At 38.6% G+C, this 23256-nt stretch overlaps 1 protein-coding gene across 1 annotated transcript in view; it reads left to right on the forward strand.

Moving 5' to 3' along the window:
- LOC105854009 (autism susceptibility gene 2 protein-like) overlaps window positions 1-23256 on the forward strand; it is a 725115-nt gene that overhangs the window by 328 nt on the left and 701531 nt on the right. The window contains exon 2 of the mRNA XM_012728888.1: window positions 2-155. Within this exon, the coding sequence (XP_012584342.1) occupies window positions 2-155 (154 nt within the window). The remainder of the gene's footprint in view (window position 1; window positions 156-23256) is intronic.

Raw genomic sequence — 23256 nt, forward strand, 5'->3', positions numbered from 1 at the left:
CGGGCTCCGACAAGGAAGACAATGGGAAGCCCCCGTCCTCCGCCCCGTCCCGGCCCAGACCCCCGCGGAGGAAGCGGAGAGAGTCCACCTCGGCCGAAGAGGACATCATTGATGGATTTGCCATGACCAGCTTTGTCACTTTTGAAGCGCTGGAGGTAAGGTGGACCCCCTCCCCCCGGTTTCCCTTTATGCACGACCCCACTCGGCTGCGCCCGGCTCTGCTGCCTCCCCCGCCGCGCTTGTCTGTCTGTCTTGTCAGTCTGTCTGTCTAGGCTGAGGTCTTATTGTTGGGGGGAGCTGGGGGGCGCGGGCAGATAGGCAGCAGGAGGGAATCGCGAAGCCGTGCCTGGTCTCCTCGTTTCCTCGTTCTCGCTCGCCTTTCCACTGCGCCCCCTCCCTGCACCCCCTCCTCAGCAGATGGGCAGAGAGAAAGGGGTTCAGGCATCACAACAATGCACCCCCCTCCACGGATAGCTCTGCCCCGACTCATTCCTCCTCTCCCTACCCAATCATGGCTTCTTGGCTGCTGAAGTCTCTTTGCTGGGTTTGGGGCGCCTGTGGACTGTTCTCTGTGTGCTTTCTACAGAGCCATATGTCCGTGTGTGTGTGTGTGTGTGTGTGTGTTCTTGGAGTATATACCTTTCTTGGGTGCCCTCAGGAGCGGAGACGGATGAGGTTTTGTGGTTTCTATGCTTCCCTACCTACCCTAACCCCCCACCCCCCCTTTGGTGAAGCTGGGGAAGGGGGCGTTTTCTCCTGGTTGGGAGAAAGGAGGGAGGAGGGGAAAGAGAGGAAAGGATGGAATATCTTTCTGTATTCTTGTATTCCATATGGGGCTCTATAACAGAAAGGGTTAATTATAATATCTATACCATACATATCCACATGTGTGTGTGTACATGACCAATTTGGTTAAAGGACAGAAAAAGGTATACCAGGGACGACTGATGGGCAGAAAGAATAAAATCCTAGCTGGGTCTGAAGGGCTTGTCACCCAATTGTCCCTCTTCCTTTTTTTTTTTTTGGAATGTCTGTTTTTTCTTTTTCTTTTGACTGGCTGTGTGTGTGTGTGTGTGTGTGTGTGTGTATCTTTATTCCTTGGGCACCTGCAGTGTTGATTTCCAAATGCACATTTTCCTACTAGCTAACCAGTTTCTTGGGGGGTGGGGGGAGCCACAAGAGGGAGGGGGCTATAAAGAGACTGCCCAAAGGTCTGGAGAAACACTCTTTTCCTGGACAGATCTGATTTGGTGCTGGCATTGGTCATTGGTCTCTATAAATGCAGTCCCCCTTTTTCCTCCCCCTCCCTCCCTATCCCCACCCCCAACACACCACATGCACTTCACACAAGCAGAAGGCTTTGAGATTCTGCAGAGTTGGTCCAGCTTTCTTAAGCACAAAGCCAAGATAGGGGTTGGTTTCTAGCCTTTCATGTACCTGACATGGTGGTTTGAGGTTCCTGAAGGAAACTTTTCCCTTTCACTCTCTCTTTTCTGTTACTATGGTATTGTTTGCAATGTTAAAGTGCAAGCTTTGTTAATGATAGCTCAAACCTCACATGCAGTAACTGTACAGGTTTAGATCGCTGGTTCTCTGTGTTTAGGTTTTGGGTTTAAATATTTTAAAAAGAAAACCTTTCTGCCAGTGTTGTTCTTTTCAGTTTGAACTGTTGTTTTTTTTTTTTGGCTTGGGCTTCTACTGCTGGATGGTGGCCAGTGGTTGGGGGAGGAAAAGGGTGGTGGCGGTGGTGGTATTGGTGGCCACAGATTTGGATGCTGGAGATGAAATAATACCCTTTGGTTCTAGACCTGGTGCTTTACTGGCTAAAATGGCTCTTAAATGATTCTTTTGAGAGTTGAGGCTCAACATTTATTAGGATAATTCTAACTGTTGCTTAAACTTTGTAAGGTCTGGGGGTAATGTACAGTGTGACCTCTTTCTGACTGTTTCCTCCTATGTCTCTGTCTCTCTTGCTTTAAAATGGAATTGAAATGGCAGCATGTCACCTAGTAGAAAATGATACCTAGAATTTGGCTCATCATTGCTACCTGTGGTACCAGTATTTATAAGAACTGTTTACTCGTGGCTCTGTTTTGTGATGATTAGCCTTGGTTGCTGTGTGGCCCCTCTTAGTAAGGAGAAGGCGCCTGCAGATGTTTACAAGTAAGTTTGAAGACTAAGTAGAGATAGTTTAACTTACACAGTTTTTGATAGTCTTATTTTTAATAAATATAAGTATTTAATTATATTTGACTGGATTTCTGATGTGTATACATATTACATATATACACATATGTACATACATGTGTATATATATAATACATATATATATATTATATAAGTTGGCTTTTTGGGGAAAAATGTGCCCATTCTTTTTTTTGGGGGGTGGGTTTAAGAAACTTTAAAATTTTAAAGAAGACCAAATTTAAAATGTGCCACTACTATTCCTTTACTTGCTGCAATGATTTATTTTTGCTACTCGTCTAGATTCAAGATTTAGGTTACATTGGTTAGCTGATAACTTTGCCACCTTCATATCTGAATATTCTTTATGTGTCCAGATATCCTGTATTTGTCCACGTGAAATCTAAAAAATCTAACTTTAAAAAAAAGTTTCCTCAACCCTTTATAGGAAAAAAATCATCATGTATATACATGTATTATACTGCAAGGGCAGTATAATAAATCCATTATACTCAACATTCAACTTAAACAATACTAATTGGTGCCTCATCTTGTTTAATCTGTATTCGTTCTACTCTCCCATATCCCAATCCATGTGGTATGAGAAATGTGAAAATATTTTTATTTATCTTGAAATAGTAATGTCTCAATTAAAAATCCCCCCAACTACAAAGTGTCATTATCACACCTAAATGAATTAACAAGTTCCTTAATATTATTGGATAATGTTTCAGTGTTCACACTTAGGAGGTCCAACTTTTGTACAAAAGCTATAAATAAACTTTTTTAGATTGATAATTTTTACTCATGACTGGTTCCTTGGGTAAAGGTTGATTTGTTTGCACCTTGTTTTGTGTCTATGCTGAATGGTCAAAAAATATGTGTGTGATTATTGGAATAAAATCTCTGGTGTCCCACGGTGCCAAGTTTGAACAGTTATGGTCACCAAGAAATGTGAGGACTTACTAGGACACAGATAAATTAAACTGTGAACTTGGATAGAGATGTGTGTTCTAGGAATATTTATAATTGTTAAGAATAATAGCTGCCAAGAGTAACCCTAAATATTATGTTTTTGTGCCTGTGCTTAGAAATTAAAACAGTTGTTCCTGCATGTCATCAGGCTGCTACTGTTAAGATGTTGTGATAAGAAACCAGAAATGTTGGCTTGTACACCTAGGCTTATAGCTTATGCTGGCAAGTTGTGGTGTAGTATGCTTTGGGTATTAATGGACATATTACTTGATCCATGATTTTGTCTTGAATAGCTGATTTTGGCTTTCCTTTTAAATAACAGACTTCTAACCCTTAATGTAAGGTGCTAATATAAATGTACCTGTCTAACTTAACTTGAATGAAAATAAGAAATGTGTCTAATGAGAACTTGCATTTTTATGTTCTTTCCCACTATTGTTGGAATCTTATGATAAAAGCGTGGGGGTTGTTTGAGAAGTCCCATGCTTTATATAGGCAGTGAAATTGCCTGAGATAGTTTCATATTCTCTAGGGACTCTTGTCTTGAGTAATTGTGCCCTAAAGTTCAAGTATGTGATGTGTGAAGAGTCTCATGATAGAAGATAAGAGGGTAGGTGAGGAGGCTAAAGTTGAACGCCCTGTTCTTTTCAGTGTGTACCTCAGAAGCAGCATTACCATTTGGATATTGTTTTCTTTGGATATACTCTGATAGATTGAAAGTGAATATCCTGGTATCATGCCTCCTTTAAAAGAAAAGTGCTTCTAGCAAAATATGAGTGGAAATGTGGAGCTCTAGTACTGGCATTTTATCCAGATGTGGCAGTCATGCTGCTTTTCTGTTCTTATTTCTTTCTGTAGAGTATTGATTAGAAAACCATGTAAGCACCACGGGTAAAGATTTGACTTTGCACTTTCATTAGTTCCCCTCTCACTCCTCTGTGTACAGGATTTAGGGCAGTCTCCTTTTGTATAGCTCACCAAAGTAAGCAAAGGTGAAATTGATGGGATTAGCTGACAAGAGACTAGTTGAAGCTTTGTAGATTTGTGAAAATTAGGGAAGACCTATTCGTAGTGGGGAGAGGATCAAACCAAATCTTGCATGTGGTCTTCATTTCCAGGGCTTACCCACATATCAATAGGGTAAGTAGGTGGTACCAAATTTGATGTAGCTTTAATATGTTATTTTAATCACTCTGATAGTTTACTGAGGTTAAATCTTACTTATTCATTTGTTTAAGAACACTATAAATCATGATTCTTCTATCAGTCACCAAATATTTATGGACTGCCTGCTATGTGCAAGGCACTAGAATGAAACCTAAAATGTGTGTAACATTTTGAAGGCTGTGCAGTTTACTTAAAATAGTCTAGCACCTATAAAATAATTTTGAATCAGGGTCTCAAATATCTGATATCAGCAAACTGCAAGATACTTCCAGAGAAGGTTAGTGGGGGTAGGCAGACGTGTTTGCTAGGGCTTAATAGAGGAGTTGAAAAGAGATGGATTGGGGAGGAGTGAGGAGTAGGGAGAGCATTCTGAGAATAATGAAGAAGGCACAGAATTAAGACCCTTGAAAATAAGGCTTAGGGACAAGGACAGGCTGGTCAAATGAGTAATTGTGGAACTAAACAGTGCTTTTGAAGGAAGTCAGAGACCAGTAGAGATCCGTGTTCCATGCTTGGCCATTCTAACTAGTTCAGTGACCTTGGTAAGTTGTTTTCTAAAGTCATTATTTTCTTGATCCGTTCATTGAGGAATTTAGAGTTGTTTAAGAACAAAGGTGTCATGGTGGAAGGGAATTTAATTCTGGCAGATACTCATAGGTTATGTTCCAGAAAAATATGCGATGTGCCCTCAAATAGTTTTGAAATTTGATGGACTAGACAAAACTAAACAAAATCAAAGGGAATTTATTCTGTCAGAATTAAGCCTTTTATTATAAATAGGAGTTTTGAACAGAGAAGGTGACATGATGTGCCTCTTTCCTAAACTTCTTTGACCACAGGACACTTTCATTCTTGATTTTGCAATCCGTAATCTAGCATGGGAAATAACTGGAAAAGATCTTCAGGTTTTCTGGCAGATCTTGATGATCTATGAGTCTAGCATTAGTGAGCTAATGATAGAAGACTTGCAAACTTGGTGTTGAAGTTTAAAGTGGGAGCAGGAAGGGGGAATGTCAGATACAGATAATGATGATTAGTCCACTTCTCTGCCTGTTATCTTTTCCAGCCTGGTGACAGCCCTTTTGTTGATTGTTAGCATCCTCACCATGAATTGAATATTGGTGAGTGTTTCTCATTAATAGCACTTTCAGTGTGATAGGACCCCAATTCTTATGCTACCACACTGCCCCCAGCCCATATATTTTATTCTGTCCACTGATTTTATGTTTTGCTGCTTTTTAGAAAGCTGGGGTAGGAGATTGGATGAGAAAAGAGGTTTACACTGATGTTAAAATAAAGGCTTCAAATTATCTTTTTCTCACTTGTGTATGAAGTGGTAGATCAAGAAAGGTCAGCACCCTTCTGCTATTACATAACAAGGGTAGGCCTTAAAGCTCTTTTTTTGTCACATTTTTCACTTTCTATCTTGGGAAGTTTGGGACTACAGAGTAAATGGGTCAGTTCCTGCATTTTACTTCTGAAAGTGCATAACTTTAGGATCTAAGGAGTTCTTAAATGGTAAGAAAATATGCAGAAAAGGAAAAGTGAATAATATGCTTGGTTATGAGTTCACATATTTTACTAAGTGAATTTCAGTATATTACTGTATAAGGCAGACCATCAATTCAGGAGTATTTATGTGAGTTGAGTTGACGACTGTGATATGATTCATACAACTTTGTGTTAGTTGAGATGAACTATTTCAGCTCTTTCATTTTTTACAACTGTACAGAATATTAATGAATCAGTAAATTTAAAAAAAATGAATCACAGAGTTAGCAATTAGCCTTTGATCCTTTCTGTGAGTGTTGCTATCTAATTTTCACAATTGAAAAAGGGTTAAAAAAAAAAGCATTTGACATTACTCAAAGAACATTGAGAGTGAGGTGATAAAGATTCTGAGACTCTTCTATGTAATCAGTTCTACATATTGTCGAAAAGAAATGGTGATGATTTAGCTTGGGATTAGAAATAAGGCCTCTAAACTGAGGAAGTAATTGAGACTAGCTGTTAATGAAAGTTTACCAAATTTGGAAGCCTTTGGACAGAAGGTCTACACATTTCTTGGTGAAGGGTGTATGTTTGCACACATGCCCACAGGTAGCAGGTGGAGCTTGGTGGGCTAGTGATTTTACATTTTATATCATTTTCCTCCAATGCTGTAATGGAGCCTAATATAATATGTGGGCTTAACTTTGTTAAAGTGCCTTATACTATTTTTCCTCCTCAAGAAACAACACTTTTTTCCAGGGTTTGGTAGAAACCTAATATTCTGTAGACATAAGAAAATAATGGGATTGCAACTATCTTGTGAGAAAGTTCTGAAAAAATTTTAGGTAGATTTGAAAATGTTGATAATTGCAGTGTGGAAGAGCAAGATGATAATAAATTTGGTGAGACCCAAAACAGGAGTGAAAATAGAACAATTTGGTGACGTTGTTAACTGGACCAGAACTGTTTTTCTTACATATCTGTACCTGTTCTATGAGTAAATGAATGCATATTCTTTCCCTTGAAGAGGGGAACAGGATTTAAGGCTGGTTAGATCCTTAATTTGTCTTTGTCTTTCCCATTCTGAACTGTGTTTTTCCTCATTTCATCAAATAAACCTTCAGGGTAGATGGTCGGCAATCAGTATGGATCTTTGTAAGGTCATAAAGAATAGGTCTTTTTTAATGGGCTTGGTAACTGAGGAGAAGGAGTTGATTTCACTGACTTCCTTTGCTTGCTTTGGAAGAGGCTAGGCAGGTACAGGCTTCAGTGTGTTAGTATTCAAGTCTAATTCCACCGTTTGCAAGGAAACCTGAAAAGCATGTGTATCACTGCTTTCTTTGAAGGTGTTTAATCTCGCATATTAGTGTACATGACAATTTCAACTTGGGGTCCTGTTAGATACCCCACCCACCCACTGCATAGCTGCCTCCCTTTCTTTCTGCACTTCTTTCTCCCTCCTGTTTTTCCTTTACTGAGGAAGAGGTGTCAAAATTGTGAATGCAAATTAATAAAGGGTAATGGACTTAGAAATTTGGATGAAATATAGACATGTTAAAATTCCAAACTTCCATAATTTCACCTTTACTTGAACAGTCTGACGTAATCCAGTGTTAGCACTAGGAGGATAACTTGTTTGCCACAGTTTTCTGAACTGATAACTCATCGTTCTCATTTCTCATTCATATCTGAATTCTAGTTAGAGTGTGTTGAACAAGCCCACAATTACCAACTATATATAAATATATATACATATATGTTTAAAGACTTTTACTGTAGTTTTGACTTGCCACTCTGCCTCAAGGTGCTGTACCTTCTCAGTAGCTTCAAAGCCCTGCAAACCCAAATGCAATGAAATAGCTCTCAGAGGAGAGGGGAATAGCTCATAGCTCATAAGTAATGGGAAGTGGCTAATGCATGTTGGGATTCATTTTTGGCAGAAAGCCTTCACTTTGCAGGTACTGTGTGATTGCTATTAACTGGGACATTTTGAAATGTTGGACACAGGAGCACAGCCTGTGAAGACAAATTGTGACTTTGGGTTATGGGTGGAAATCTTGTTCTTTTAGACTGCAGTGAAACTGAATGTGGGACAGAGTTTAAGTCAATTTCAGAGTCAAGTTGTAATAATGTAATAATGCCATTTCCTTGTGGTCTGCACATCTCTTCTCCACTGCAGCACAACACTAACCTACTAACCTCTTCTTAGGTTACTACCAGGTTCCTGAAGGCTGTGATATTTTGGAGCCTGAAAAGAGGAATTAAGAGGGTCCACCAGTGCATTTATTCCTCACTAGTTTTAATGAAGTAGACTTTCATTTGCTAGGGTCTCTGTTGAGTTACACTTGCTGGCTAAAGGTTGTCTGGTGAATCGTTTTCCATAAATAAGTTAAGAAAGTAAGTTAAGAAATTAAAAAGTAAGTTAAGAACAAAAAACACCTGAGGTTGAAGAGGTAAATTAAGTAGTTAGACATTAGCTTATCACTTGTTTTCTAGCCACATACTAGAAATTCCAGTGTTTCACCCATTCTTTCTCTGTGCATATACAGTAGGTAAAAATAAGGTCTAGGGCTGTGTTGCTCCAAGAAATTGTTTTAAATAAAATTATTGTTTCACAGGGGCATAAGGGGAACAAGCATTTATTTGGTCTTGTGCCTGGTGTATTGCAAGGTTTTTTCCCCCTTCCTCATTTGTTACAGTGATCAGTTTTATTATTCATGAAAATTACAGTTTGGAGATTAATGTGCAGAGCTGTGTCTTTAGATGCAGCTATGTTGAAGTTAGGACCTCCCTTTTTTGAACAACCTTTAGATCCATTTTACTGCAGCCATTGTTGGTTGATGTGCTTTCTAAGCCCTGAGTGACATTAGAGACACAGATGTTGTCTTTGGTGCTCTAGTTCTACCTCTCATTTTGTAAATGAAAACACAGCCCAGAGGGGTTAATTGACTTGCTCAAGATCACCCTAGGAGTGAGGAGCTCTCTCTGTTAGTCATTGAAATTAGGAGATTACCTCCTCTTCTTCGTATTTGGATTCCCAAGGACTGGGAAAAGAAGGCTTTTGTTTATTTGTTTATTTTTCTTAAAATACTACAAATGAGCCCTGAGTACCTATCATAAACCTTCCCATTTTGGGGTGAAATTTTCCATTACTCAATTATCAAAAACCTTTTAAAAGCATTGTATCATCCTGTAATTCATTGGCCTTTCTCCATAGATACATTTATCTTTTTAAAATTTCCTTCCATCCCCATATGAGGATGTAAAAGAAAAGGTAAAGATTAGGGTGATGATATGAGTGTTTCTCATCGAATTCCAGTGGAAAGATACAGTAATTTTTTATTATAAAATTACCTTAATCTGATTCATTAAAAATCTTATTTTTTGATGAAACATTTTCTTCATTTGGTAATCCAGAGAAACTTCAATTGGCAATTTACCAAACTTCACTTAATACAAGTGAACTTTGGAGTATGATTAAAGACTCAACCAAACTTTCCTTTTGAAAAAGAAAGCTTCAAAATATTAAATTCACATGATGAGTTGGCTAAGGCATCTTGTCTGTTTATTACTGAACCAGAAAATTTATAACAACTGTTTGTCATGTGTATATATTTATAGCCATTCATATAATGAAAAGAAGTTTTCATGAGATTGTAATAACATATCAAGACGGATGTAATTAAAACAGAAGCAGATTGACACCCTGAATTAAATGCAAACCATAAACCAGGATACCTGAGCATTGTGCCATACATATTTGCTGCAGGGGGCAGTCAGCCAAATATGCAAATAAAAAGACATTGATGAATTTCCCTGGGTGTGTATGTGGTTGCAGAGAATCCAACTATTTTATTAATCTTTTATCAAGCATTGTTTAGATTTGCAGCAGCAATGGAATGTATTAATTTTGCATACCAAATAGCTTAGGACCAGAAAGTAGGAAATGATAAGGGGAAAACATGATTGATATACTGTCCTATAAATAACACATGGCATGACAAAGGGGCTGAGTAATCTTTAGATCGGTGCTTCATGTCATTAATGGAGTTGTTAAGTCAGGATGTTTGAGTTAAACTTCAATCAGAGAGGCTGCCTCACATATAAAAGGCAGGTCTATCTCTAGTTAACTCCAAATTGATGAAATTGATGAAATTGGTGTAAATTAAATTTTTACAAACTGGATTAAAACCAGGGGAATTTTAGGAGGTGAAAAATGTGACTTTTTTTCCTTCTTTTCTTTTGGTCAAATACAGAATTCATCTCTGCAGGAAAGCTAAGTTTGATAGAGTAGATCTCTTTAGATGGGCTTTGCTTTTGCTGAGACACTTTTCTGCATGTGTTCCTTGTGCTTTTGGAAGACAGTGACTGTGAGATTTGCATTTTCTGTTCAGGTTTCATACCTCACTTGGCCTGTGTTTCCAGGAATAATTGGTGGTGATTTGAATAAGCCCGCATCATTCAGATTTCAGAGGTTGGTTTTCAAGTGCATGCTAAGGAGGGCTTGCGGTTATGAATATGGAATGTGATTTCCATATCTGTTCCATTGGGGAGTCGAAGCATGTCATAACCACTTCAGAGTCATGACTGTATAGAGATACCCTAGCTATAATTTTTCTATATGACAGTTCAGTTATAAAATTGTAAAGATGCCAAATGTAGGACTGTATTGTTATTAGGGAAGTCTGAGACATCTGTTATATCTTGTTAACCAGGGGAGGGAAATGCTTTAATCAAAACATCTAATTATGTTTTTTCAACTGATGAAAGATCTTTTGCTAAAATTTTGGAATAGGTCTTAATAATAGAAGCTGGCCTGTACAGGAACCATGAAGTGTGTGTATTCTTTTCATTTTGAAAAATACTTAAATATACCATGGTGACTTAGAGTGTTTTAATTTTGCCAAATTCTTTATAATTTTACCAAATTGTATTATACAACATTCTGTTGTATGTTTAAAATAATATATTTTCAGAAGTTGTCTAAGCCAGCCTGAAATTTTTGTTTTTGTCCTCTTTCTCACTCCCATAGCATATGAGGTCCCAGAGAGAGTTTATATTTCCAGATGTGAACCTAACAGGCGATGTGGTGGCTGAAAGCCACCTGTGCAGGGAGCAAATGATAATTACAGGTGAGAGGCAAGGGGATAACTCAGCCTGTACACTGGGAGGTGTGATTTCACACCTGAATGTTGAAACCTGCTGCGTTAGACAGTTGTGTATGCTTTAAAATTAGTTTTATTAGTCTATTATAGAAATGGACCACATTGTTCCAGGTTACCTTCAGCTGAAAGAATATAATGCTTTAAAAATATTGGGTAATGTGATACCAGAAATTTTCCTGTGTTTAAAAGTGAGTGGTTTTATGGTTTTAGACAGGTTTTACATATCAGAAAGTATCACAAATAAGGCTAACTTACCATATCTATACCACTCCTTAGCTCCCTTGGTCACTTTTAAAAATTGTTAACTTTTTTCTGTACTGTAATAGGCCACTTTGAATTATTTAATCTTCAAAATTTACCCAGAAAACCTGTCAGCTTATCTATATTTCAACTCAGAAATAACTCTGCAGCTGTTATTTTTCCAGAATCACAGAGAATAACTAATAATATATTTAAATTTATTGATAACCTTAATCCTGGGGTATGGATTAGGTCAGAGAAGTGCTTTATTTCTTAGCTTTGAGAGTATTTTATCTTTCTGATTATTTTCCCATGGATTGACATATTGAGGCCAGGCTAAAGGAATTTTTGAAGTGACATAACAGTGTACTCTGTTTTATTTGGGATCTGGTGGGAAATTCAAATGCTATTAAAATTTTCTTGGTCTGTTTTATGCTGTGCACTGGCTTATTGTGTGTCACTTGGGAGTATGACTGGAAACTTGGAAAGAAGGGAGTCACCGTTTTCTTCCTTTATTTCTAATTTGTTATTTCCCTATTCCTATTTCCTTAAGCATATCCTTCTTGGGATATTTGAGGCTTTCAGAATTGTGACTTTCTCTACTCAGTAATCCATGCATTGTGTTACTCTAGAGTTTGACCCAATTCCACAAAAATTTCATGAAAGTAATTTTTGAAAAGAGAGCTAATGTTTATTGAGTACTTATTCTGTGCCAGACATTGTGCTCAGAAATTTACAGAGTTGTTCCTCTTACAGGAATTATAAAAAAAAAAATTAATGCTACTTGTTTGACAGTTGCAAAAATTGAAGCTCAGAGGCGCTAAGTGAACTTACCTAAGGTCAGTACAAGAAAGGCAACAAATCAGTAGTATCTGCCTTACCTGAAAGCTGTGGTCTTTGTCCCTTTATCCTCTTTTTCATACAGATGTATTTTGTGTGAGAGTCCCACAAAGGTCTCTGGTAGACCATATTTGTCTTAATTACAAAAGATTTTCTAGGACTACAAAATAGTAAAATTTAGGGAGTAGAGAAGACCTCACCATTTTGTATTTTTTCCTTTAAAAGCTGGTGCTTACAGTAGGTTCCTGCTATTCATACGGTACATCTGTAAAATGCTTGTTGTTGTTTTCTATCTCTTTTACTGATTCCCCTTGTATTACAATCTGATTTTTTCCCAGGTCACATTGCTAAGGTAGATTTTAAGCCTTTACCAAAAGGGAAGGTACAGGTTCATGCTGTTTAGGGCTGCTATGTGTCAGTTCCCATGCCACACTCTTTTACCTCCTTCCCTCACTGATTTCTTGTACAAGTGCCCTGGAAGATAAGTATAAAACTGGAGAAAGGACTGGCTCCCTCTAAACAGGTCTCTGTGGGAATAAGCTTATTTTCTACTATAAATTCTAAGTATTTTGTCTTGTCTGGTTTTAAACTATTCTAGCAAGTGGCATTCCTTTTGGCAATATATTCTGCAATAAAAACGATCTATTGCTTGTGCTAGGTTTTTTGTTTTTAATGACCTGGTCCTCCAGTCTCCATAAGGAAAGATCATACTAAATAATTCTTTGCTTTACTTGATCTCTATATCTTGAAGATACAAATACTCCTTATTTCCTGTCATTGTTTCCTCTCATTATTCTAAGTACATTTGCAAATTATTCTCCTCCATTCTCCCCCTGTAAAGATTTGTTTATGGCTGCAAAGTATATGTTAATGAATGTGACTGTTAGATTTGTGCAAATCCTTGTGATTTAGAGTAATGTACATTCTTGAGAAACCCCCTTCTCAACTCTGGGCCAAATGGACCTCTGCAACATTCATCCTCTAGGACTTCAGAATTCAGATATAGCTGTTATCTGAGAGGCTGTCACATTCTCTCTCCTGTCCCTCCTACCCCCCCCCCCACCCCACACACACATATGAGAGTGAGAGAGAGAGAAAGCCCTCATTGGGTCTGAGGTTTGAAATATTATAGGTGACTGTGAAGACCAGTCAACTTAAATATTTCTCTGAAAAGTCTCTTTTTGAAGATAGGTTGATAGCTTGTTCATGGAGCTGCCATGTTCTGAAGCATGCAATCTTGCCCTTCTATTCAGCTACTTCAGTGAGCTCAATTATCCTTTTGCATATTGGAAAAGGAAGTAGCACCTAGTTCTGTTTTTAATTGAGTTTGTGATGGTAGGGAAGACCAAAGTCAAAGCTTCTCTTTTGATGTTTAACTTCAGCTATAAAATCTAATAAAACCACATCTCTAAAAGAGTCAGGGTTTTAAAAGTGATCTCTTTTGCCTGAATTTTTTATATTTATAAAATACCAGTTTTGTATTACCTTGGCAGGTCTCAGATTGTAAACACTTGGGTAGGAAGTGTGTATTTTAAAATATGCCCTCTGTTTTTTCTTGTCCCTCTGGTGCTGTGATGATTTCAGTTAAGGAAGCATGTGAAGATGGCCTGGCAGTGGTGGTATCAATTTCATGTTAAGTCAGTGGGTACCCTCTGTTTACTATTTACAGAAGAGCATTACTTTAGTATTCTTTTTGTAGATTACACATCTGCTGCACATATTTCATCTGTGCTCTTATTACATCTAGTACGGTGTACCTGGGATTAAGGACAGGGAAATATGTCTGCTTAGGCTGATTTGGAAATTACATTGTTGAAATACAGCCCATATGGCCATTGTAAAATGGTTAGCACTGCATATAATTGCCTTCCCAATGATGTGCTTTGTCATTACTTTCATCTTCCAAGGAGCAATCCTGTACTGTGCTGACAGCAGTGGCATAATCAGGAAACATAGGGACATGGAAAAGCATTAAATTGTTTTCAGTTTAAGGGTTAGATTACAGTATTAGAGGATGGGTCATCACTCTTTCAATCGATAACTCTTAGTTCAGCAAGACTAACAGATGATAAAGATTTACAAAGGTCCTGTTTACTTGTTTGCTGAGTACTTTTCATCTCTTCCTTGCCACTGTGAGGAGTTCTTTTAGCTGTGCGCAAGACCTCATCGCAATATAGCAGTTAGGTTGGCTTTTCTGGAGTGTTTCTTCCAGCTGTTTGTGCTTCTTGCAGAGTTATTTTCTAGGATACCACCTCAGCCTCGGTTTTTCTGAATGTAAGCCCAACGTAGGCTAAGCACGAGGATCATTTAGACGTAAAAAGATACTAAGTTAGTAAATCACCAAGTGATCAGATTTATATTTTCTGTTGGATCTATCTCTAGGAGTTACTCTTCCTTTTTCCTTACTTCCTTTGAGGCATTGAGACTTTTATAGCCTAAGGGCTCCGTGGTAGCTCCAAGAGGCCCTGGTACCATGCTACAGGGCATAGAAAGGGAATCCCCACACTCTCACATCTACAACTGCTATTTAAAGATATATTTGGGATGCAGCAGTCCAGGGGGCTTGTATGCTTTGAATTTCAAGCCCTGCTTATAGCTGCCAGTGAATAGTAAGTGAACTCAAAATTAAAAATCTTTCATCAACTATAATATATCTCTTTGGCATCTGGGGACACCTCACGGGCAGTGAGTCAGTTGAGGAAGACCCTGATCTTATGTTAGGTTTTTTTTTTTTTTTTTTTAATAATTAGGGTAAGATTCTCTTTGGGAAGTCTCTGGATTCTTTAGTTTCTTATTCAAGAAATATTAATCATTGGTTTCTCTGTGCCAGGCAGACCCTGTTCTAGGCAGAGGGGGCTGCTATAGTGAGTAAGATAGATAGCAGCTCCAGTAGAATTTACATTCTAACAGGAATGGGTGGGGGGGGCATAACAAACAAATCCATATTGTGTTAGGTACTAAGGGCTTTTCAAAGTAAGGTAACAATATCACAGTGAGAACCTAGAATGTGTGTGCATATGTGCATTTTTATAGGGGTGGTTTAGGTGAGGTCTCCTTGAGGAGGTGATATTTGAGCAGAAATGTGAAGGAAGTGAGGGAGCAAGTAATGTGTAGACAGCCATAGGCAGAGCAGTCTAGTGATGGAAGAGCAAACGTGAACTCCTAGGAGTGGCTTGGCATGTGATTGGCAGGACATTTGATGGAATGGAGCCAGTGAGGAGGGGAGCAGAAAGGGGAGGACCTATAGGAACTTCAGCTTTCAAACCCCAGTGATTTTGAGCTGCTTAAACACACATGTACACACACACAGACAGAGCTGGAAAATAAACTTTCCAAAGCCTTCATATCCCAATTGAAAGTCTTTGATTTCCTGCCAAATCATTCAGCTGATGTTAAAACAAGACCAAATCTAGAATGCACTGTTATTTTCCTTTATAGAAGCTTCTCATTGGACCCCCACTTCCACCATTCTAGGCCTTTATACCACAGGCATCTTTTCTGTATATGAGTTTGGTTCTCCCAAAACATGCTTCAGGGATACATTTCAGAATTCCAGTGTCCAGAAACCACAACTTGAGGAACAGCTTTGTGGTTAAGTAATAGAACTCGCCACTCTTTGGGTGATAATTTTAAAACAACAATGATGATAGTGACTAACATTTATCAAGGGCCCACTGCATGAGACAGGCATGTACTGCAAATATTCTTTATTTAGCCCTGTGCAGTAGAGAACATTTTTACACTCATTTTAGAGATGAGGAAACAGGTTCAGAGAAGTTTAGTCACTTCCTCATGGTCATGTAGCTCAAAGTTATGGAGCCAAAACTTGAGCCCAAACTGGTTGATTCCAGGTCCTATTTTGCACCCTAGAAGAGAGGGGGTGGACTTGCCTCTGGAAATATGCTCTCCATTGCTCCATTGGGAGGTAGATTTGTAGCTGGGATCCATGGGTTACAGGGAGGTTAGAGGTGGGAGCTAAGACTGACTAGTCACCAACCACTTCTAGGTCTGCAAATGTTGATTACATAGAGGATTTTACAGTTTGACACATCCTTGCAACTCTCCACATTTTAGGTGGATTTCTGGTTAAGTAGATAACTTTTGGTCTTTCTGAGCTGAGTTTGACTAAACCATTTTAAAAATAATATAATAATTTATTTTTATATCATTTTGTGCCTTTTTCCATCTCAGTTGTAATCCCCGTGGGTTTCCCATCACCATATCACCTGTATGCCATCACCGTAGTAGTCCTCGACTAGGGCATTTTTAAGGGCCTGTTCTGTCAAGTGTGATATGGAACTAGGCCAGCATTTCAACTCATTGTATCCTTTCCTGCCTCTCTGAAGTAAAAGTTCCAGATACCACCATTCCCCATTACTCCATAGGAATATAAAATCATCTTTTAGTACTTATGGTTAGCCTACTTTATAATATTTCTGTGTAAGAGCTGTTTGTATATGTAGGAGCATGAAATATTTTGTGATATAGAATAACATAAAGCATAACATAATCAACACTGAGAACACACCATCAGATTGAACAAAAATTAACATTCACCATACTTCTCTTTACATGCTATTTCAGCATGTACTGCCTGAGTAGGAAGCAAGTCAACTGTAAGCTTTAGAGCAGGGTATTTCTCAAACCTGGCTGCACCTTAGAATCTCCTGAGAGCTTAAAAAAAAAGTCCCCATACCCATGGGAGGGAAGAGGGAGGCTTTGCCCACCGTCAAAACTTTTAAAAGTGTCCTAGAGGATTCTGCTGTGCAGTGATGGTAGAGACTTTGTCTGGAGGAAGGTGTGTCATGTTTGCTCACTGTTTCTCCATTTCTTTTTTTTTCTAAAATGCGCTCTGCTTTTCAAGACACTGAGGGATAGAGTCCTAGGGTAGTCCTCTCATGATGCTGTCTTCCCACTCCCTTTCCATATCTCTTGTAAAACATTTTAGAGATCAGGAATGAGACTAGGGCATTAGGTGGAGGAACTGAGAAAGTCAGAAGTTTTGGAAGCTACTGCCTGTTGCAAGAGTTTGGGGGTGAAATGACAGTTAATATAAAATCACCTTAGAAGTCACTGGGTCATAGGGTTTCCATTTAAAAAATTTGCAATCACCGCATCTTTATAGACTGGCTTGGAGCTGTCTGATGAGTTTTTGGCCTGAGTCAGCTTTAAGATGTATGTGAATTGTGCCCTCCCACCAGAGTGCCCAGTTTTCTGTGGATAATCTAAGGCTTCTTTCTGAAGTACTGTCAGTCGTCGATTACATGGGGATCTAGTTATCACTTGTGGGTCCATGCCTCTTTCAGCTACTCTCCATTCAATAAATGGTCACTGAGTTTCTCCTCTGTGCTAGTCACTGTTCTAGGCACTGGGTTTAAACAGTATGGAATGGGGGATGGGAGGGTGGTGCATGGGGTAATACTTTCTGGTGTCATGCTGTTTTATTGTATCTAACAGAAAATGGTTTGGTAGAACTGTAATCCTCCCTTGGAAAAAAAACACTAGGGGAACCATTTTGTATGTAGGAAGTCTCTGCCCTCCCCCCCAGTTTGGCTTAAATTAAGTTTTTTGATTGTGAAGATTTTGATTACAAATGCTTTTACAAATGTATTTTTTCAAGAGTGGTTAAATGCTGGGACATTAAAATTTGCAGGAACTGTTGGAATCAGTTAAATTTTATTAACAGCTTAACATAATTAGAATGTAATAGATGTACAGCCTAAGATACAAGTTAGGGGAATGCTGCAGAAACAGTGATACTTACAGTGTCTTTTTCTCTTCAGGTAGAATTCCCTCATCCACCTGTGTGTTCACAAATTGAGGGAGAGTATGAGGCCAAGCTATTAAAACTTTGACTATGAAGACTTAACTGAAGTAAAGCTTTGTTCTGTCCAGTCTCAATAGCAGTCAGAACTTGGGCACTAATGAATACCTTTGGACCCCTGAATAGAAGGAGTACTGGGTATAATGTTGGGGGTTAGTCAGTGAAACATCATGAGAAGAAAATGGGAAATTTGAGGGAAGAATACGGAAAAAGAGATCTGACAACTTTGGGGGTTTAGGAGAAAGAAAACACTGCCAGATAAGAATTTCTTTGCTGCCTCATCACCTTCCTGGATGTAGTTGTTGACTTAAAGGGGGGGATAATCTCATCATGTAAATAACTCTATGTGGGCACTCTTTAAAAAGAGCCATTTAAAATGATAATTAAAAAAAAGCAAATCTATGCTGTTTTCTCAGCTTTTGAATTGCTAAAGTAGATTTTGACTTAAGTGTGTGAAAGGGTGAGTAAGAAATGAGATTTTTTGTTATTGTTGTACAAGAGAGGAAAACTCTTTCTGGTGAATTTATAAATCTCTGGTTCTTCGGGCCTGTGTTTCCTTGCATTTGTGTGCCTGCTCAAATCATCAGGTATGGGAAGTACTGAGGGTTTGTGGAAGTAAAGATTGCACCATAACTCATGTGGAGATGCAGGATGTTTTTGCTTATCTTTTGATTAGAAACAACCTGAAAATACTTGTCAATTTTGTCTCTACCATCATCTCATGACTAAGATTAGATAATCATACTGAAGACTAGAAATCATTGAATACTTGCTATGTGCTGTAGACATCATTTAATTGCCTAAATCAACTCATGTAATCCTGTACAGTGATCCTATGAGGTGTACATACTTCCAGGATCACTATTTTGTAGGAGAGGAAGCAGCTACAGAGTTTATGACTAAGGCCACACTTTGTTAGAAACAGAGGAGGCCATACTTCTGGTATTAGAGCCTGACATGAATCAGGTGACATCAGAGAATAAGATGCATGCTTTTAAGAGATTCTTCCTGATACTGTTTTAATGGGAGTTTTCACCTTTTCTCTCTTCTTTTCTATGAATGTTTTCAGAAATGGCAATACACCCTAGATTGCCACCTTATTATAGATGAGAACACAGATGTAGAAAATTATATAACTGTTCTGTTTGCCCTAGTGAGTGGTAGGACAGGGATGTGGTACCAAGGTTTCCTCATATATAGGTCACTGCTTTTCCCAATGCTCTGTATTGCTTCCATTAAATTTTTTTCTAACTGAGCTACTAAACATTTATAAATTTAATTTGTGTCACTCCTGTGGATGAACTAAATTAAAATAGCTAGATAGTGCTTGATTTTGCCCTAGGGAGGAGGGTGGGAAGCATTTTAGAAAGTAACATTTGTCTCTGGGGTTATCTGACCTACTCTTGAGGATGTCTTTCGAGTCTTTGGGAGGCTGGCTTAAAAGCAGAAGGTATTTAGCTGGGATATACAGGAGAGACATCTTTAGGTTTGAGTTTAGTATGAGCTGAGGCTTCATGGAAGAGTTTTCTTTTTTTAAAATTAGTGTGTCCGATTTGAGGCAAAAGTAAAAAAGACCTAACTAGGAGAAAGGAACCTTTGTGTAAGCCTTCTTTAGCTTCATTTTTATGTCCCCCAAATAAGATTTTTTTAAAGGTGGAAAAAAAAAAAGTCCTTGATTCTTGGGGTTTGGCTTTTTTGTTTGTTTTTTCGTTTGGTCTTGATTCCTTTTGTTGTAACTCCTTTCCTAAGCTAATGCTTTGTTTAAAAACAAGTGCTCTGGCATTCTAAAACAAATTATCCAGCAGGCTCCCTGATTGTGCTCTCAGATAAAAGGTCTGAGGCCAGTGCTCTTTCTATCTTTGAATTGTGGTAGCCTATGCATGCCCAGAGCAAAATTCAGTCTACTATGGGGCTTCCAAACCAGATTAAGGTGGTTATCTAAAACGAAGTATGAATTTGAAAGGGGGAATGTGGATTGGATTCAACCTGGTTTGTAAGTGGGATAGGAATCCTGGGCTCCTGTTAGTCTTTGCATTTTTAGCTAAAGGACTTCATAAGTGTCATTAACGTCTGGATCTAAACTCTCAGAGACACAGTAATGATAATGAGAATTAGGGGCAGGATCCCAACTGCGTGGTGGAAAAGTACATGTTCAGATTCTGCCTGTAACCCCAAACCCCATGTGACCAAAGAGGAGTAATTTGATTTCACAGTTTCTGTTCTTAGATTTGCAGGATAAAGTTCCCAGTAGGAGTGATTGTAACATAATCAACTTCCTTTTAGGGATGATATTATAATTTGAAAAAGTTATTTATGCAAGTTTTAGCTGTGTGTGTGACACATCCGTATATATATTTGTGTATTTTGTGTCTATGCATGGATGTATGTATAGATACACATGTATTTGTGTTAGGGAGAGTACCTTTTAGTTATTAAAGCTTCAGTTAAAACTTTTCCAAAATAAGTACACTTTGTCACCATTGTGGTGTGGAGAGTCTGGATTGGATGGTTCAAATTGCTTGGAATCTCAAAATTTTCTCGCCCTTGTGTAGTGGTTTCCAAATTCTGAATTGTGTATTATTAGCATCTCCAAGGTAGCTTTTAAGTATACAGTTCCTGGGCCCTGTCCCTGTTGGACTAAAATTTAGTTCTGCTGTGTGACTTTTAACATTGTTTATTAATAGGGTCCCCAGGAGTTCCTTTTTTTTTTTTTTAAGATTTATTTATTTATGTTTACAAAACTGGGCCAGAGGATGGGGGCAGTGAGAAGGTTCAGCAGAGACAGAGCTGGGAGCAGAATAGCCAGATCTGTGAAGTACATTGCTAAGCGGAGCAGCAGGAGGTTCAGGAGAGGTCTGCTATGCCATGTAGGTCACCCCACTTGCTGGAGATTGAACTCATGAGCTTTAACACATTGTGTCACCAGGGAGGGCCCAGGAGTTCCTTTATAACACATTTTTTTTTAAAGAGATTTTAGAATCATTATTTTAAAAAATGTTTTTTGAGTCTTCTTTGGGTGGCAGTAGTGGTTATTGGTGATTTCAAATAATTTTTATGCTACCAACGTTTATGAAAATCCAAAATTAATGCATATTTGCTTTTATAATGACCTTGGTTTTTATCACAAATTTCCTATTCTACTCCTCTTCCTCAAATCTCAAGAAATTAAGAATATAAGTAAAAGTTGATAAAACAGTCTAAGGGCCAAGACTTCTGCTTTTTTTGTACTAGCTGCTTCTTAATCCCTCGTATCTAAGTTTTTGGTAATACTAAGTTTGTGTTGCTCAGTTTTGTTTTGCTTCAGCCTGAAGCCTGTTGATGACAGTATTAGCAATCTTAATGGCATCTGTCAAGATTAACCTCTAAGACTTACCTTTTTTTGAAATCTAATTCATTAAAATTATTTTCATGAAAGTTTTGAAAAATGTTTAAGGACAGATTACCAGCCTTGCCAATTATGACTCTGGTCAATAATCCATTTGTCATCACTGCCAGGTCGCCTAACAAATATGACTTAGTAGTTACTTGTCTTTATCTTGGCTCTTCTGGTTAATATAAATATAAGAAGTTTCACCCTCCTCTCTGTCTACCTCAGAATAGTCTTTCCTATTTATTCCAGTTGGAATATTTAATGATAAAGGTAATGAAGTTTCTTTAAGGGTTTTCTTCTGTTTCCTTTTTTCTTTTGACACTTGAAGAGTCATTAAGTTCTTTCTGGGAGGAATTTTGACTGCAGGAACTGCTTCTTTTCTTTGGGAGAAGGTGCTCTTGGTGGAAGGACCTGTGGCAAGCCTTGTGCCTGAGCTGTCCTCGTGGAGGGAGAGAGTTGTCTCTGGCTGCAAACTGTGATGACTAATAATTATGAGCCAGCAACAGCACATCTGTACTTCCTTGACAGGCATGTGGGCTTTCTAGATGTGAGAGCTGCTCCCCCTTCCCCAGTCTCACATTCCCCCATTTGGTTATCTCCAGTATCAGCTAAACAGGTGACAAGACTCCAATCACCCTGCTTTGAATGGCTTTCTGCCTTTTCAGAAGTACACCAGAGGTTTGTTTTGTTACAGTACATTGATTAAATATTTCTGTGTGCACAAAGGAACCGAAATCTGTTATGGTACTCAACAGTTACCTGCCCATCAGTAGCAAAGAACTACTTGCCCGCCTTCTCCTCTCTGTCCCCTCCTCCCCCCATTCATTCCGTCATACACATTGTCAGAAGTGCAGGTAACCTAAGTTTTCTGACCTGTGCTTTCAAGTACCTGTGAAACAGGGTGGAGGTGTAGTATTATGTATGCACTTTGGTGTGGCATGTAGTTGGGGCAATGTCCAAGGTGTGGGAATAAAAGGAAAGCTTGTGTCATTTAGATTAGAGATTCTTTCTTGCTTTGGGGGTTGCTGGACCTTATTTTTCCCCTTCAGCAAAAGTACTTTCAGGAAGATCCTTCAAATTGGCTTTCCTCTCGTACAGAAGTCGTTCTGTATGTGTCACTTTTGGAAGCAACAGAGCCTCTGTGAGGCTTGTTCCTGTAGTGTTTATTTACAAGTTCCCTTGAAATTGTGGTAGCCTGAGAGACCCTCGCCACTCGGAGGGTGGGAGAAGGAGGAAGGCTAGTTAAAATTAATAAATGTGGATTAAAGACATGACTGATTTAGAAAGTTATTTGTAGTCCTTTTTGTGTAAGCTTTTAAGCACCTGAGTAATAAGGAGTGACTGCACACTAAGTGTGAAGTGACTAACACTTCCTTTTCGTGTAAGGTATTTATTTAAAAAAGGGTCCAGTTCAGGAAGGGTGGCTGGAAGAAGGAAGAAGAATGGTACTGAAACATAAGAATTAAGCTTTTGGAGAGGACACAAGGAAGTGTCATGTGGCAAGAAGTGTGACCAGAGGGAGGTAAGGTGTTGAAATGTTAGCAACTCCTAACATTCATTACTCAGAAGGACCTCCTTTGACAGAGTGAGATGGGTGCTCTTGAGTAGCTGTGACATCAGAAAAATTGCCAGAACCTTGTAGCTGTGTGGATGGCAGACATGTAAGTAGGGAAAACTGTTGGAGAAGGTAAAGTGAAATCTCTTAGTGTGTGTCTCTTCCAACTGACTGTGGGTAATTAGTTGGAAATGACATTAACCTGAGCTTAATTGTAATTTTGCATCGTAACAACATGCCAGCTGTTCACTGTATTCTTTCTTGGTGGTGCGATTTAATTATTTTTTGCTATCTTTTAAGCTCTAATTTTCTGTTATGTTTTCCTTTAACCCCTCCTTGCCACTTTGTCCACAGTCCCCACAATTTAGCAGTGGTGTCATTTCTGCTGCTTGGGTGGCCACTCCATGTTGAGGACTTGGGTACACTTGGTTTTTGCTACTCAGTT

Source organism: Condylura cristata, unplaced genomic scaffold (genome assembly GCF_000260355.1).
Source record: "Condylura cristata isolate star-nosed mole 26May11 unplaced genomic scaffold, ConCri1.0 scaffold00024, whole genome shotgun sequence".
NCBI classification, from domain to species: Eukaryota; Metazoa; Chordata; class Mammalia; order Eulipotyphla; family Talpidae; genus Condylura; species Condylura cristata.